Raw genomic sequence first — 16,204 nt, 5'->3', positions numbered from 1 at the left:
CGTTGCATGAACACAAGGGATACCCTTAACTTGCCAAACCCGACAACTGCATTTTCTCTCAAGTAGGTTAACCTCCCAACGTTTTGTCTTATATGTCGCTTCAGCTTGAGTATCGCTAGTTCTTGAAACTTCACATTCACCCAAGTTCTACACAGAAAAAAGAAATATAAACATTAGTGAGATACATGTATATTGTGAGAGTATAAATTGATATAATAGTTACAGATCAAAATACTTGCCTTGGAGATATTATTGAGATACTTTTTTGCCTTAGGAACTAAAGTGTCGTTCCACTTCTTCACAATTCTTCTTTTCTTATCAAATCGTTTCATGAGCTTTTCTCTAATGGAATCAAGGAGATCAATAATCAAAAATAATGAATCTGTGTTAAAGAAACAAATTATGATCAAAACTTGAAGTATACAATAATATATAATAAATGGATATGGAAATCTATCTTGAAAAAAAAATAAAGAAAAAAAAAGAGAGAAATTATAGATTTACCCGATTAGAGTGGCTCACTATGATTAGGGCTAATTTCATGATCATCTACTGCCTATCTATCTATTAGAGGAAGAAGGCGGGAATGTAAATTGGGGAGAGTGAAAATTATAATAGATACTCGTATATCATCTGGAATAGATCTAATCTAATTAGGTTAGTAGTAAAGGATATATTTGTAAATTGATAATAGTATTTATAATTTTAAAAGCTTTTAATATTAAATTTAAGAATTTAAGTATTTTTGATATTTTAAATATTTAATAATGGTTTTTTTGATATTTTGAAGTTTAGCCAGGCAAATATGATATTTGTAAACTCTTCAATGGCAAATATGATATTTTTCCTAAAAAAAAAACTCGAGAAACAAAAAATACTCTAGAGAGAGAAACACAATGGCTATTGCTGTATCCACTTCCATCTTCTCATCAAACTCCATCACCTGTTTCCAACCTCAACCCAACCCAAACCCAAATCCAAATCCAATCACCAAACACACCACTTTCAAACCCAAACCCAAAACCCTCCAACCGCCCAAAGTCTATTCTTCATCATCAATCCCATACCAACCACCAATCAATGTAAACTATCTTGAAACAGAATTCAGTGGCCATGGAGTGTCATTCACACCGCTAGGTGAAAGCTGTGTGGTAAGGATGAGTTTAAACAATGGAAGTGTATCAACCCTAATGCTGCCAAGTGGACTTATTACCTCATACAAGGCGCCTATGTGGCATGGTGGGTTGCTTGAGCTGTTACACACCTCAGTTTCTGACGATGATGATGGTGAAGGTGCCGTCATACGTGGCGGTGTTTCATTGGTTTTTAAATTTGTTGATGAAAATGGTGGGAGTGAGTGGTCTCCTAGTGTTTGGAATCTTTTAAATGTTGGTGGAAGTCCTGATGACTCTATTCAGGTTTGTTTGTTTCTTTCTCTATGTCTGAATTTCAATTTAGGGGGTGTTTGGGGCTGATTATTATTTGTATTTTATATATATAAAAAAAACATATAAGCAAATAACAAACGATCCATGAGCTTAATAAATAGTAATAGCAGAAACACTATGATGAGAATCGATAATCTAAATCGTTGAATATGAAGAATTAGGAAGATTTATGCATGTATAGAAAAGGCTTTGGGTGACTTTCCATTGAACTTCTTAATATGACCCGTTTGATCTAGCACACAATTTAAAGTAGTTGTGGAATTGCCACTTCTCTATTCCGGCTATTTTGGCTTTGTAAATGAGTTACAATTAATTGACATATTCTCATGTAAATGAGCTAACAAGATTGATCATATTCCAGGTTGAACTGATCAGTAGCAATTCAGAAGCAAAAATTGAAATCAAACACATCGTGACTCTGCAACAAGACGCCATCAGCTCAGAGGTTGTGATCACCAACTTGAGATCTTCATCACTACAACTAATGGGATCAATCATTGGGCATTTAGCCGTAAGCACTCCCGAAGCATCTTATGCTGTTGGCCTAGAGAGCTCAAATTACTTTGTTAAGCCACCGGTTTTCTCAAACTTTAGTATCGTTCCTCCTGATTTCAGCAATAATGATTCGGGTGTTAGAAGCCCATGGGGTCAAGTGGGGTTCAAGCAACTGCTATCGGCCTGGGGACTTGGAATCCCGAATGATGGCTCTAATGATGGAACTGCAAAATATGGGCAAGAAGAAGATGAAGAGATTGAAGGCGAAGAAGAGGATAACTATAAGCATTTAACTGAGAATATGAGCATGATCTACACCAGTGCTCCGAGAAGTTTCACCATCATGGATAGGGTATGTTGAATTTACTATGCTATAAATGTTATGGTCTTTGCATATACTGTTTGACTAACCGTTATGGAACTATGACTCACTGATCAATAGGTTAAATCTTTGAGTGGCACCCGACTTATATAAATTGTTAAATTCATTTTAAATAACCAGCATACTTCTAAATAGGAATATTTCCCAGCTATTAACTAGTTCATATGCACTGTCCCATACAGGGTAAGCGGAACTCAGTTGTTGTGGGTAGAGAAGGCTTTAACGAGTTATACCTTTTCAGCCCCGGTTCAAGTCATAAACCATATGGCAAGTACTCATATCTATGTATCGGTCAAGCTGCATTGCTCAAACCAGTAACCATAGGTCCCAAATCCGAATGGAGAGGCGTGCAACACTTGCACAACCCAAATCTTTAATTGTATGTAAATTTTTGTTGATGTCAGTTATTTGAAATTTCTATGACCATGAATGATCAAAAATGAATAGTTACTTGGTTTTGATCATCATTGGCACTACCTTAACTTTGCATATATGTTTAAGATATCATGACATGTTTCCAACCATTCGTTTTAGCTCCTAAAAAGTTTCAGTTTAGGTTTGAATGAGTAAAACATTTGTCTTGAAAGTTACTATTTATAGAAAATATAATTAACTTTTTCTTTTGGAAAGTAACAATAAGTAACTACTTTCTCCTATTATTTCGAGGGCTCAATACCCTTCCATTCTTTGTTTGAGTAGCAATTACCGGATTAATTCACCAAACTAGACAATACTGGAGAAAACCAAATAGAGAGAACATTCACATGGCATAAAAATGAAATCTGATCAGACTAGGTGGTGAGGGAATGGCAAGTTCCCAACCATCTAAGAAGGCAATAAAGAGCACTGGAGGAAACAGTGGTGTATCCTCAGGCCAGTCTGTAAAATTTGCCCGGCGAACTTCAAGTGGACGTTATGTCAGCTTATCAAAAGATGATGTTCAGACATCAGATGAGCAATCTGGGGATTACACAAACTACACGGTTCATATTCCGCCAACCCCTGACAATCAACCAACAGAGACATCAGTGGCTACAAAAGCTGAAGAACAATACGTTTCTAATTCGCTTTTTACTGGAGGTTTCAATAGCGTTACACGAGCCCATCTCATGGACAAGGTGATTGATTCGGAGGTAAGCCATCCGCAAATGGCTGGATCCAAAGGCTCATCATGTGCCATGCCGGCTTGTGATGGCAAGGTCATGAAGGATGAACGAGGAGTTGATATTGATCCTTGTGAATGCAGGTTCGTTTTTGTATTACGACTTCCGTAATTAGAACAGTACAATAATTCCTTCTTTGGTTCCTTTTACAGGTTTAAGATTTGTAGAGATTGTTTTCTAGATGCACAAAAAGAGACTGGATTATGTCCGGGATGTAAAGAACCTTATAGAACAAATGATGGTGATGACGACTCACCCATGGGAACATTGTCACTTCGTGGGCAGGATGGTAAACGTACATCGCTGATGAAGAGGAACCAGAATGGGGAATTCGATCAGAACAAATGGCTGTTTAATGAGACATCGGGTACTTATGGAGTTGGAAATGCGTATTGGCCACCGGATGGTAGTGATGGGAAGAATGGTGGTGGTGGTCTTGGAGACCCAGCTGACAAACCATGGCGACCACTCACACGGAGAATTCCAATTTCAACGAGTATCATTAGTCCTTATAGATTATTGATAGCGGTTCGTTTTATTGTTTTGTGTTTCTTTTTAACGTGGAGAGTTTCACACCCGAATAACGATGCAATTTGGCTGTGGTTCATGTCTATTGTCTGCGAGATCTGGTTCGCATTTTCTTGGATCCTCGATCAGGTACCAAAACTTTGTCCGATAAATCGGTCTGTAGATCTCCAACTGCTTCATGATAAGTTTGATACAGCTGACAAAACCAATAATCCCAAGGGTCGATCAGATCTCCCTGGTGTTGATTTCTTTGTTTCAACCGCTGACCCTGAAAAGGAGCCTCCACTTGTCACCGCCAACACCATCCTCTCTATCCTGGCCGTTGAGTATCCAGTTGAGAAGATTGCTTGCTACATATCTGATGATGGTGGTGCATTATTGACCTTTGAGGCGATGGCGGAAGCTTGCAGCTTTGCTGATTTGTGGGTACCTTTTTGCCGGAAACACGACATCGAACCACGAAATCCTGATACATATTTCTCATTAAAAGGTGATCCAACCAAGAACAAGAAACGGTTGGATTTTGTTAAGGACCGGAGGAGGGTGAAACGGGAATATGATGAATTCAAAGTGAGGATAAATAACTTGCCAGATTCAATAAGGAGAAGATCCGATGCATTTAATGCTAGGGAGGAGATGAAGGTTATAAAATCCATTCGGGAGAGTGGTATTGACCCGACTGAGCCAATAAAGGTAAAACGGGCCACTTGGATGGCCGATGGCACTCATTGGCCTGGTACTTGGGCTAACCCGAGCCCTGATCATGCCAAAGGTGATCATGCTGGTATCTTACAAGTAATGTTGAAGCCTCCATCCCCTGACCCCTTACAAGGGTCGGGGGAAGATAGTCTTGTTGACTATTCAGATGTCGATATAAGATTACCGATGTTTGTGTATATGTCACGAGAAAAGCGGCCTGGTTATGACCATAACAAGAAAGCTGGGGCCATGAACGCACTTGTGCGTTCATCAGCGGTCCTGTCCAATGGGCCATTCATCTTAAACTTAGACTGTGATCATTATGTTTACAATCGTATGGCGGTTCGAGAAGGAATTTGTTTTATGATGGACCGTGGTGGTGAAGATATTTGTTACATTCAATTTCCACAACGGTTTGAAGGAATTGATCCTTCAGATCGTTATGCCAATCACAATACGGTGTTCTTTGATGGGAACATGCGTGCACTTGATGGAGTGCAAGGGCCTTTTTATGTGGGAACAGGGTGTATGTTTAGACGATTTGCATTGTATGGGTTTGACCCACCAAAAGCTGAGATACTGGCACATGAAAAGAAGGGCGGTGATGGTACTGAATCAGCCACCGAGACACAAAAATTGAAGGCAACTGATTTCGACCCAGATCTTGATGTTAATGAACTACCAAAACGATTTGGAAATTCGACCCTTTTGGCGAATTCGATACCTGTGGCTGAGTTTCAAGGTCGACCTATTGCTGACCACCCAGCGGTCAAGTATGGTCGACCTCCTGGTATCCTTCGGAATGTTCGAGAACAACTTGATGCTACCACAGTTGCTGAAGCTGTTTCTGTCATCTCTTGTTGGTAATTCCTACTTTGTGACATTAAAAATGGTCATTGGGTCAATCATGATGAACCCAGTAACACATGAAAATAAAATAAAGTTTTCTACTAAACATAAATAAGTTTTGATTTTTATTGACTAAACTTCATGCTAGTTTTATATGTATATTGATATGAATCAACCAGTAAAGCAACCAACAACAATACTATATTTAAAAGAACAGAAGATAGTAAAGCCGAATAGAGTTGGCTGTTAATAGATAAGAAGGATAGATACTGAGTTTCGAGCCTCAGCAACTCCGAATGATAAAGACAGTAAACTAAAACAATGATAATCTCCAATGACCTAAAACACGGTGGCTACAAGCCTTATTTAAATAGGACATAACCCTAACCCTAACTTGGAGAACACATTAATAATAAACCGTAATTTATTAATAAGAGCCCAGCCCAGCCCAACCTTCTGCCACTTCCTGATCCGTATCATATATATTGCTACTTGCTAACAGTGAACTATAATGCAATAGACTCATTTTGTTGTTGATGTTGGTTTAAACACAGGTATGAGGACAAAACAGAATGGGGTGATCGAGTGGGATGGATTTATGGATCAGTGACAGAAGATGTGGTAACGGGGTATCGAATGCACAACCGTGGGTGGCGGTCCATCTACTGTCTCACAAAACGAGATGCTTTCCGTGGCTCTGCACCTATTAATCTCACTGATAGACTCCACCAAGTGCTCAGGTGGGCCACTGGTTCCGTCGAAATTTTCTTCTCAAGAAACAATGCTTTTCTAGCTTCCAAACGCCTCAAATGGCTACAACGTTTAGCTTACCTAAATGTTGGTCTCTACCCATTCACATCTCTTTTTCTCATCGTTTATTGTTTTCTCCCAGCACTCTCACTATTATCCGGTCATTTCATAGTCAAAAATCTCAATGCCACCTTCTTAATCTACCTCTTATTGATGACATTATGCTTGATTGGACTTGCGGTGCTGGAAGTGCGATGGTCCGAAGTGTCTTTAGAAGATTGGTGGCGGAACGAGCAGTTTTGGCTAATTTCCGGCACAAGCTCACATTTAGCAGCCGTGGTTCAAGGACTATTGAAGGTGATTGCAGGGATTGAGATATCATTTACTTTAACCTCAAAAGCCGTTGAAGACAGTGATGATGTTTACGCCGAGTTATATCTAGTGAAATGGACGTCACTTATGATTCCACCTATTGTTATAGCAATGCTTAACGTTCTCGCGATGGTGGTTGCTTTCTCCCGGACGATTTACAGCATAAACCCACAGTGGGGCAAGTTCATCGGTGGTGCGTTTTTCAGTTTTTGGGTTTTGGCACATTTGTATCCGTTTTTCAAAGGGTTGATGGGGAGGAGAGGGAAGACACCGACGATTGTATTTGTATGGTCTGGGCTTATTGCTATCACACTTTCATTGTTGTGGGTAGCTATTAACCCTAGCACAGGACCGAGTGATGCTGCTGCCGGAGGTTCTAATTTTAAGTTTCCTTAAAAAGAATAACATGTTTGTTTGTAAAGTTATAGCCTGGCCTTCGGCTTCTTACAGGTAGAGCCTTTCGAAGTTTTCTCAAATTATGTGTAGTTCAAAGGTTTTTGTTTTTGGTTTAATAGTTTAGTGTAAGCAAACACTAGAAATTTACTTGTGATGCACCACAACGAATATGTTTCAGTGTTTCCAGAGTGGATAGGGTGACAGGCATTTTGCCAACCATCGATTTTGTATGGTGGTTCGTGATAGTTGTATGAAAGGAAATTGCAGTAGAATTATTTTATCTTAGATATAGTTAGATTTTTAATTTGGAAAATGATTAATTTTCCTAACAAAATTTCTTGATCAAAGGTAAGATGAGGAAAAAGAATAAATAGAATCCATATGATGTGTCACTTATGATTCCACCTATTTTTCTTTTAATTAATTTACATCTAAAATCATATGTACAGTAACTGTTCTCTTATCCAACAATGTAACACATCATAAATAAGTTATGAGTAATGATAAGCATAAATGTAAACGTTTCAATGAAAGATTATTTATCAGGTTGAAATTGTATTGGGTTTTGCTAAATGAAGCCTTAATGGATTTTGTTAAGATACATTAGATAGTTGTACATTTACCATAAAATTCAGGGGTGCGTTTTTAATATGAAAATATATGATCTTTTTATGCAAGTTAAATGAAGTCTCAAGTAGCATTTTCTAATTGTATTTTATATAGATATGATGAATTAATAGATTTGATGGTTTTGTCTGATGAGTTTAGAATTAGTTGCCGTTGACTGTTAACGTTAATCAAGTGATTAACGGAGTTCTTTTTCTATGACACGTAGACTTACACACAAATAATTAAGAAAATGAACATATAAAACTCAATTGTGACTTAAGCAGTGACGAAGATTTCTCAAGGTGATCCACTCACCATATGGACCTAACGCCGATTATAAATACAACACGCCTATAGATATACTCTACCTCTGATAATAACACTCACATCAACGTAGAATCATCTTAATCAATGGCAAGCGAAGTCAGCAGTGTTTCATCATTCCACACCGCGCAACCTCAGCAGCCCCTCCAACTCCAAGACCGGGTTGCCATCGTCACCGGGGGATCTCGAGGCATTGGCAAAGCTATATCACTTCACCTCGCATCCCTTGGAGCCAAGTTAGTCATTAATTACAATTCCAATTCCACTCAAGCCGATCTTGTCGTCTCAGAAATCAATTCTATGTCCCTTTGCCAAGGGAAACAACCAGGTATTCAACTAATACAGTATTTGTTTTCTTGTTAATGTTTATGCTAGCTAACAGAACTGACATACTTCCAGTAGTCGCTGAGATCAAAATAAAATAGCAAATTTATACACTTATTTTCCCTAATGTAGTTTATATGTGTTCAAGATTTTAACAACCAACTTTAAGCTTCGTACTTATCGTTTGTTATTGTTTTACTGATCGAATAAAAAATTAGGACAACAGCGTGCTATTGCGGTCAAAGCGGATGTTTCTGACCCGATGCAAGTGAAAGGGCTATTTGATGCTGCTGAATCCGCATTTGACTCTCCTTTACATGTCCTTGTGAATGCCGCGGGGGTTATGGACGCTAGCTACAACTCACTCCCCAACTCTTCTCTAGACGAATTCGATAGGATCTTTGCAGTGAACACCAGAGGCGCTTATTTATGTTGCAAGGAGGCTGCAAACCGGCTGAAACAAGGAGGTGGAGGGAGGATCATTTGTCTGACCACGTCTTTAGTGGCGTCTTTGAGACCAGGGTATGGGGCATATACAGCGTCCAAAGCTGCGGTTGAAGCTATGGTGAAGATTCTGGCAAAAGAGCTTAAAGGGACCAAGATCACCGCTAACTGTGTTGCTCCAGGGCCTATAGCAACTGACATGTTTTTTGAAGGGAAAACCGACGCAATGGTGAAAATGTCAGTGGATCAGATTCCATTGGGTAGACTTGGGCAGCCGGAGGATGTTGCTCCGTTGGTTGGGTTCTTGGCGAGTGATGCCGGTGAATGGGTTAACGGTCAGATTGTTCGGGTCAACGGTGGGATGGTATAAAAATCAAGCCCGTTTTCTTTTTCGTCACCACATTACGTACCTATGGTTATAGAGTGTGTTCCGAAAAGATTTACCTTTCTCAATTTTCCTTTTGACAATGTATGAGTATTGTACAAATAATAGGTGAAAGATATGATAAAAATGCAGTACATCAATGTTGGAACCAACTTCCATTAAAAGATCAATGAAAACTTAATTAGAATGCGTAATCTTTCGTTTCCAATCAAAGTCTCATCACAATGAGTATCCTTGCTAACATAGGAGTGGATTATTGGACGGCTTTTGAGAGTCTTACAAAGATCTATCAAATAAAAGTTAGTTTATCTAAAACTTGATATAAACTGTTAGATATAACAAGATTATCAATGTTTTGAAAGGGTATCACATCTCATGTAAGAATGTAGTGCACAAAAATGATAAAGTTATCAAAAGTCATGGTATTTTATTAACAGGGAAATAATATATATTTTTAAAATATAGTCTAATACTTCGTAATTCTTTTTAAAAATTTTAGAACATGACAAGTGTAATTTATTTATTTTTTTCCTAGTTCAATTATTTGATTTTATCAAATGTTATAATCACCTAATTAACAAGATTTTTAAGAGAACTTATTAAAAGTATCTACCATTATTAGGGGTGTTCACGGTTTCGTTTTTACCCGGTTAAACTGTAAGCCGAACCGTTTAAAAAACCGAATAAAACCAAACCGTTTTTGAATTTGGTTTTGGGTTTGGTTTGTAACCGAAACCGAATTATATATTCGGATTTTGGTTTGGTTATGGGCAAAGGATAATTAATTTGGTTAAACCGAATAACTTATATTACAATTATGTATTACTAAATATTTAATTCGTATCTTTTTTTTATGGACAATTATTAATGTATTTTTTACTTTATATGTCTATTTGTTAATCATATTAACTTTTTTATGAAATTAGATAAATTCAATTTTGATGAATAATTTTTAATAATGATGACAAACAAGAGTTTAGTTGTTTCAGTACTTATGTTATTTGTTTATCCATATGGTTTAAATTTACTAGTTTGGTGAAAATTGAAATTATAAACCTATTTTGGTTGATCACAACTTAGACAAAAAGAAATGGTATATTTGTGTTTTTCATATTTGGTTTTTTCGTTTTTAAACCGAAACGAGTTTTAATTTGGTTTTCGGTTTGGTTTTCATATTTTGAATTAGGTTTTGGTTCGGTTTTGGTTTTGAAAAATAAAAATAAAAAATCCAAACCAAATAGACCAAATAACCGAAAACCGAACCGATAAACACCCCTAACAATATTCTTATCAATTCCTATTTGTATGACTTAAGCAGTGATGATATATCATTTCATTATGACGTCATAAACTCAATACTTCACTATTAGTAATACCCAAGAAAAAAACCTAAAAATGATAAAGTTATCAAAAGTCATGGTATTTTATACGGTTTAGTATCTAGGGATGTAAGTAACTTTTACATTTTTTCTATTGTGTGAATGTAACTTTCATTTGGTTCATTGTATGTAATCAACCCGCCAAATTGAACAATTAATGTAAAAGTGTATACGTGGCACGCCATATGAGCTGCCATGTAGAAGTTTTTGATTGGTCAACCTTAAAGTTTTACATTAATCGTTCAAATTTAGCGGGTTAGTTGCATACAATGAACCAAATGAAAGTTACATTCACACAATTAAAAAAATATAAAAGTTATTTACACTTCCAGATACTTAACCCTATTTTATATATATATATATATATATATTGTTTCCAGTGCTTACACTTGAAAGTAAAACACAGCCATCCGATTGAAATTTCATTTCATCATGACCACTTAAATTATACCTGTTAAAGTGGACTTCATCTTTATGTTTGTTATTTTTTTTTAAAAAAAGCATGTGCTAATAAAAACATGTAAGTCAGCTGTCTTAATTCTGTATAATTCTGTATATTTATCCTTTAGTTTGTTACATAAATATATAACTGCATATGCTAAAAAGATTCATATCCATTATATTTGATCGATCACCACCGTAGCATTATATATAAACACATACATGTCACATTCATTTGTAAAATTTTACCCATTATATCATAAGCTTTCACCAAAATACTATGCAAAGAAAAATGTCTTCAACCAACAAATCAAATGTTATATCGTCAACTAATGTATCAAATGCTATGTCACCATCCAAGGTATAGTGAATAAGTAGGCGGGTCGGTTTTCTGAAACTTTGAAGGAACGGATAGATAATTTAGCAATGCAATATAATGTGACGTAAATCGTTCCGAAAATGAAATAAGAGATTGCCCCAAGGCTAATTCCGACAAACACTTGTATCTGCTAAAAAAATTATACAAAGTTTGGAGCAAAAAGTCGTTTTTGATTTTGTTTCGCAGTTAATGGTTTTCGTATGAGTTTTATGCTCTTTGATAGCATATGATTTTGGCGGTGTTATAGAACAAGTCTGTATATTATATGATTCCATGAAGCACAATTGATCGATATGCCAGTTCGTTTTTGTGCTAATAGCTTGTACGACTCATAGTACGACTTATGGTGAATTGGTGATTCTTTGGATGTTTGCACAACTGATATGTCTTTTCTTATTTTATGCTCATGCTAGCTAGTAGCTACCTATTGTTGCTTGTAGAGTTGTAGTTCAAGATCATTTTCTTATTTTATGCTCATGCAATCTAGTAGCTACCTATTGTTGCTTGTAGAGTTGTAGTTCAAGATCATTGCATTATGTAAATTAATTTTGGCGAAGTTATGAGAAATTGGAGGGTTTATGTATATGGTGCAGATTAGCTTTTATCTGTCTTTGTATATTGTAGGCTCATAATAGTGAATTTTAACAATTAACAAGTGTTTGTTATTATATAAAGACTTACATTTATACACATGTTTTGTTCAATTTATTTAACTAATAACTTTCAATGAATATTCGATAATTTAACTTGATGTAAAAATTGATCAACAAATTAATAGGAGAATGCATAGATTGATACAATAAATTGTCATCATCGTCATCTTTGTAGCAAGTATTACCGGTCCATAAATTAAATAATATTCCTCAAAATATGATTCTAAAACTTTAAATTTCATGAACTTTTTACAAGAAGTAAACTTCTATCTTGAGTCTTTACTTTAGCACTAGAACGGTCCATTTTGTGAATCTACATGGAAGAAAAACTTATTTTATTGGTTGTATCATCATGTAACTAATATTATTTGCTTCATCAAAAAGTATAATATATAGCTATTAATTTATTAGTTGGCAGTTAGTCTACTTTTGATTAAATGTCGTCCATTAGATCAAATTGACTTTTAATTAAAGCCGTAAAAACTCATCAATTAGTGCGTTAAATTATTTAGCTATTAATTATAAACGTAGATAAAAAAAAGTTTAAATACAAACCAACTCACAACTGTATACTAAAGGGATATAGTTTTGACTAATGCATAGGTAAATTATCTACTCACAACTTAAAGGTCTATATTAAAGGGACATACTTTTGACTATACGTACTCTAAGTTTGTTTTGGGTCAATAAAAACAACTTAAATCATAAAATTCTTTGAGAGAAAAAAAAAACGCATCAAACCTCGTACAATAGACGCTGCCACGATTATATATGTATCAAACAGGACTTAGAGATATAACTTGTGAGTCTGTGATTTAGGGTGTGCTTGGTTCATGTCAAACAATGATAATGGGTAAGGTAAAGGGAATACTAAGGAATATAATAGTATTTCTTTTATCATTGATGGTGCTTGGTTCATAAAAATATCAATTAAATGTAGATAAATTAACTTTTCTTTTTTATTAAAAAAGATATATGAAATGTTGGTGTATATATATACTTTCTTGATTATATAAATATATTTAAGGTTTTTTTGAAAAAAATTAAAAGAAAGTGTTTATGAATTTATGAATATTAACGTAAATGTTTGGACATCATAGTAAACATATTTAATTAATTATGACTATAACTAACTATATTATATCCAAAGTATATATTCCATACATATTTTAAAAAAAAATAAAAATTAAGAATGCAATTTTGGTCGGGAGAAATGTATATTATAATTTAAGTTATAAAATATTCGATGTGCTTTGTAGAAGATAACATTTGAAATGGATCAAAGATATGTGTATATAACTGAACGAAAAGGCTGTAAAAATTTTCGGAAGCTACATGAAAATGGCTAATTAATGGGTTATTCATTACTTAGTCTTATTACCCCCAAATTACTAGATAATGGTGTACTACCCAATAATGGGTAATGATTACTCAATGTACAATAAATCAAGCATCATTAATAGCAGTCATTTTTATTACTCACCCCATAATACCTTCAACCAAGCACCCCCTTAAGTAGTAGGTAAAGTGTGGACGAATAAAATTATGATCGATGTCAATAAAAAGAAAACACTAGGTGCAAATGAACCATTTTTCATAAAAGCTAAAAAAAAATATTTAACCAAAAAGATAAGAAAGACCAAATAAAAAAATGAAATACTTAGATAATTCAAGTAAAACCCGTGCGTATCGGGTTCTAGTTTATATCGATTCCTATTTATATATCTTTATCGATTCCTATATATATGACTTAAGCAATGATGATATGTCATTCTATTATGACGTCATAAACCCAACGCTTCACTATTACTAGAATACTTCGGGAAAAAATATAAAAATCCTAAAATAAGATCACATAATCCAAACACCCAAATTCCAAGGGTAAACATCACACCAAATGGCCACAGGAACTGCCACCAGCACCGTCACAGCACCACAAACCACCACCCAATCTTTTTCACTCCAAGACCGTGTGGCAATCGTCACCGGCGCCTCTCGCGGCATCGGAAAAGCCATCGCCCTTCACCTGGCATCTCTGGGCGCAAAGGTCGTCATCAATTACAATTCCAATTCCACTCTAGCTGACCAACTCACTTCCCAAATCAATTCCAATTCCATAGGAAAAGCTATATCCGTAAAAGCAGACGTTTCTGATCCAGCACAAGTGAAAGCATTATTCGACGCAGCGGAAACCGCTTTCGGTTCCCCATTACACATATTAGTTAACGCCGCAGGAATCTTGGATTCCTCGTATTCGTCGATACCGAATTCTTCCTTAGAAGAATTCGACAAGACATTTAGTGTGAACACTAGGGGGTCTTATTTGTGCTGCAAGGAAGCAGCAAACAGGTTGAAAAAAGGGGGCGGAGGGAGGATAATCTGTGTGACGTCATCGATGGCGGTGGCGTTGAGACCCGGGTTTGGTTCGTATGCGGCATCGAAAGCGGCGGTTGAAGCTATGATCAAGATTCTGGCGAAAGAACTGAAAGGGACTGGGATTACGGCTAATTGTGTAGCACCTGGGCCGATTGCGACTGATATGTTTTTTGAAGGGAAAAGTGAGGAGATGGTGAAGAGGTCAGTGGACGAGAGCCCGTTGGGTAGGCTCGGGGTGCCCGAGGATGTTGCTCCGCTGGTCGGGTTCTTGGCTAGTGATGCGGGTGAATGGGTTAATGGTCAGATTATCCGGGTTAATGGTGGATATGTGTGATACAAACAGGGGGTTGGGTCAGAAACTCAGAATGCAGCTGTGTTTTACCTATCACATATCCATACAATAATTGTATCATTTTAGTCATATACTTTTTTTTCTTCTTCATGTTTTGCAATTCGGTTGAAAATAACTGGATTTGATCTTTTGATCCTTTACTTTAAGGATATAATTGAGCTCAAAATTTGTAGCTTTGTGTATCAATAGTGATGGGCTAATGTACATTTTTCTGTATTTATTCACTAAACAATTGATATTAAAACTTACAAGACACTATATAACAACGAATATGACAACAAAGAAACATCCAACCTAGATTATTGATTTATACAACCACTACTCTCATATTCCACAATATCCAATCCTAATGGCTGATGGAATCACAGCTTCCTCAATACTTGCTACCCGGTCGTCATCCATACAACTCAAGGACCGGGTGGCAATTGTCACCGGGGGCTTTGGTGGTATTGGCCAAGCGGTTGTCACACATCTTGCTTCTCTTGGAGCCAAGCTCGTAATTTCAGACCTAGTTACGTCTCAACTCACCCCTGCTCTCTCATCAACAGGAGCCGTCGTCTTCAAAGCTGATATATCCGACCCAGCCCAAGTCAAAGCACTCTTTGATTTCGCAGAGACAACTTTCAACACGCCACCTCATATTTTAGTCAATTGCGCCGGTGTATCTGATCCTACTTTTGCTACAATCTCAACCACTTCTCTTGAAATATTTGATCACGTAATGTCTACAAACACAAATGGATCATTTCTATGCTGCAGGGAAGCAGCAAACCGGATGAGACGTGGAAGTGGAGGGAGGATAATATGTGTAACATCGTCCCAAGTGGGCTTACCTAGTCCAGGATATGGTCCATACACTATGTCTAAAGCCGCTGTGGAAGTTATGGTAAAAATATTGGCCAAGGAGTTAAAAGGGACCGGGATCACTGCAAATTGTGTTGCTCCTGGTCCCATTGCGACCAAGATGTTTTTTGCTGGAAAGACAGAGGAGATGGTCAACGGTGTCATAAATTTAAATCCTTTGAATAGGCTTGGACAGCCCGAAGATGTGGCTCCTGTGATCGGGTTCTTGGCTAGTGATTCAGGTGAATGGATTAACGGTCAGATCATTCGTGTCAATGGTGGTTATGTTGTTTGACATGAAAATCTCATTTAAACTATAGATCTCAACATTTCATATCAGTTTTCAAGTTAAATGATTTACATGGGAATGTCGCCTAAACTATTGTTTTCATTTCAATATAAATATTACTGTATGTACTTATAAACTGCCAATATCATATGTTATGTTTATGTATATTTATAACTATGGCCTGCTTTGAAAAGCTTGTGCTAATAATTAGGCATTATTTTAATTTTCAATCAAGTTGTTTAAGAGACAATTAAGTTAATTGACAAGAGGATTAGTTATATTCTGTCTTTTTCAAAATTTCAATTCAAGAAAATAGTTGTCAAA

General features: G+C 36.3%; 5 protein-coding genes across 6 annotated transcripts; all 5 read left to right on the top strand.

Annotated features, from left to right (window-relative positions):
• The first annotated feature begins 865 nt into the window (after positions 1-865).
• On the top strand, positions 866-2,792 carry LOC122609916 (protein NDH-DEPENDENT CYCLIC ELECTRON FLOW 5). The gene is made up of 3 exons (XM_043782866.1): positions 866-1,418; positions 1,810-2,295; positions 2,508-2,792. Exons 1-3 carry the CDS (start codon positions 897-899, stop codon positions 2,700-2,702), a joined length of 1,203 nt encoding a protein of 400 aa, XP_043638801.1. The 5' UTR covers positions 866-896; the 3' UTR covers positions 2,703-2,792.
• A 145-nt stretch (positions 2,793-2,937) lies between these two features.
• Positions 2,938-7,354, top strand: LOC122609898 (cellulose synthase-like protein D4). 2 transcript variants are annotated; one of them, XM_043782857.1, is made up of 4 exons: positions 2,938-3,571; positions 3,641-5,578; positions 6,119-6,304; positions 6,457-6,778. In XM_043782857.1, exons 1-4 carry the CDS (start codon positions 3,132-3,134, stop codon positions 6,686-6,688), a joined length of 2,796 nt encoding a protein of 931 aa, XP_043638792.1. In that variant the 5' UTR covers positions 2,938-3,131; the 3' UTR covers positions 6,689-6,778. The 2 variants fall into 2 exon arrangements, with proteins under 2 accessions (XP_043638792.1, XP_043638786.1); XM_043782851.1 differs by having other exon boundaries at positions 6,119-7,354.
• A 693-nt stretch (positions 7,355-8,047) lies between these two features.
• LOC122609925 (NADPH-dependent aldehyde reductase-like protein, chloroplastic) lies at positions 8,048-9,376 on the top strand. The gene is made up of 2 exons (XM_043782876.1): positions 8,048-8,343; positions 8,558-9,376. The coding sequence occupies exons 1-2, from the start codon at positions 8,103-8,105 to the stop codon at positions 9,151-9,153; spliced, it is 837 nt and encodes a 278-aa protein (XP_043638811.1). The 5' UTR covers positions 8,048-8,102; the 3' UTR covers positions 9,154-9,376.
• A 4,477-nt stretch (positions 9,377-13,853) lies between these two features.
• Positions 13,854-14,934, top strand: LOC122578214 (NADPH-dependent aldehyde reductase-like protein, chloroplastic). The gene has a single exon (XM_043750127.1). It carries the CDS (start codon positions 13,918-13,920, stop codon positions 14,728-14,730), a length of 813 nt encoding a protein of 270 aa, XP_043606062.1. The 5' UTR covers positions 13,854-13,917; the 3' UTR covers positions 14,731-14,934.
• Positions 14,935-15,009: 75 nt separating this feature from the next.
• Positions 15,010-16,045, top strand: LOC122578225 (NADPH-dependent aldehyde reductase-like protein, chloroplastic). Its single transcript, XM_043750136.1, has one exon. It carries the CDS (start codon positions 15,098-15,100, stop codon positions 15,884-15,886), a length of 789 nt encoding a protein of 262 aa, XP_043606071.1. The 5' UTR covers positions 15,010-15,097; the 3' UTR covers positions 15,887-16,045.
• Positions 16,046-16,204: the final 159 nt, after the last annotated feature.

Source organism: Erigeron canadensis, chromosome 1 (genome assembly GCF_010389155.1).
Source record: "Erigeron canadensis isolate Cc75 chromosome 1, C_canadensis_v1, whole genome shotgun sequence".
Taxonomy (NCBI): Eukaryota; Viridiplantae; Streptophyta; class Magnoliopsida; order Asterales; family Asteraceae; genus Erigeron; species Erigeron canadensis.
This window is presented reverse-complemented; position numbering and strand designations above follow the sequence as displayed.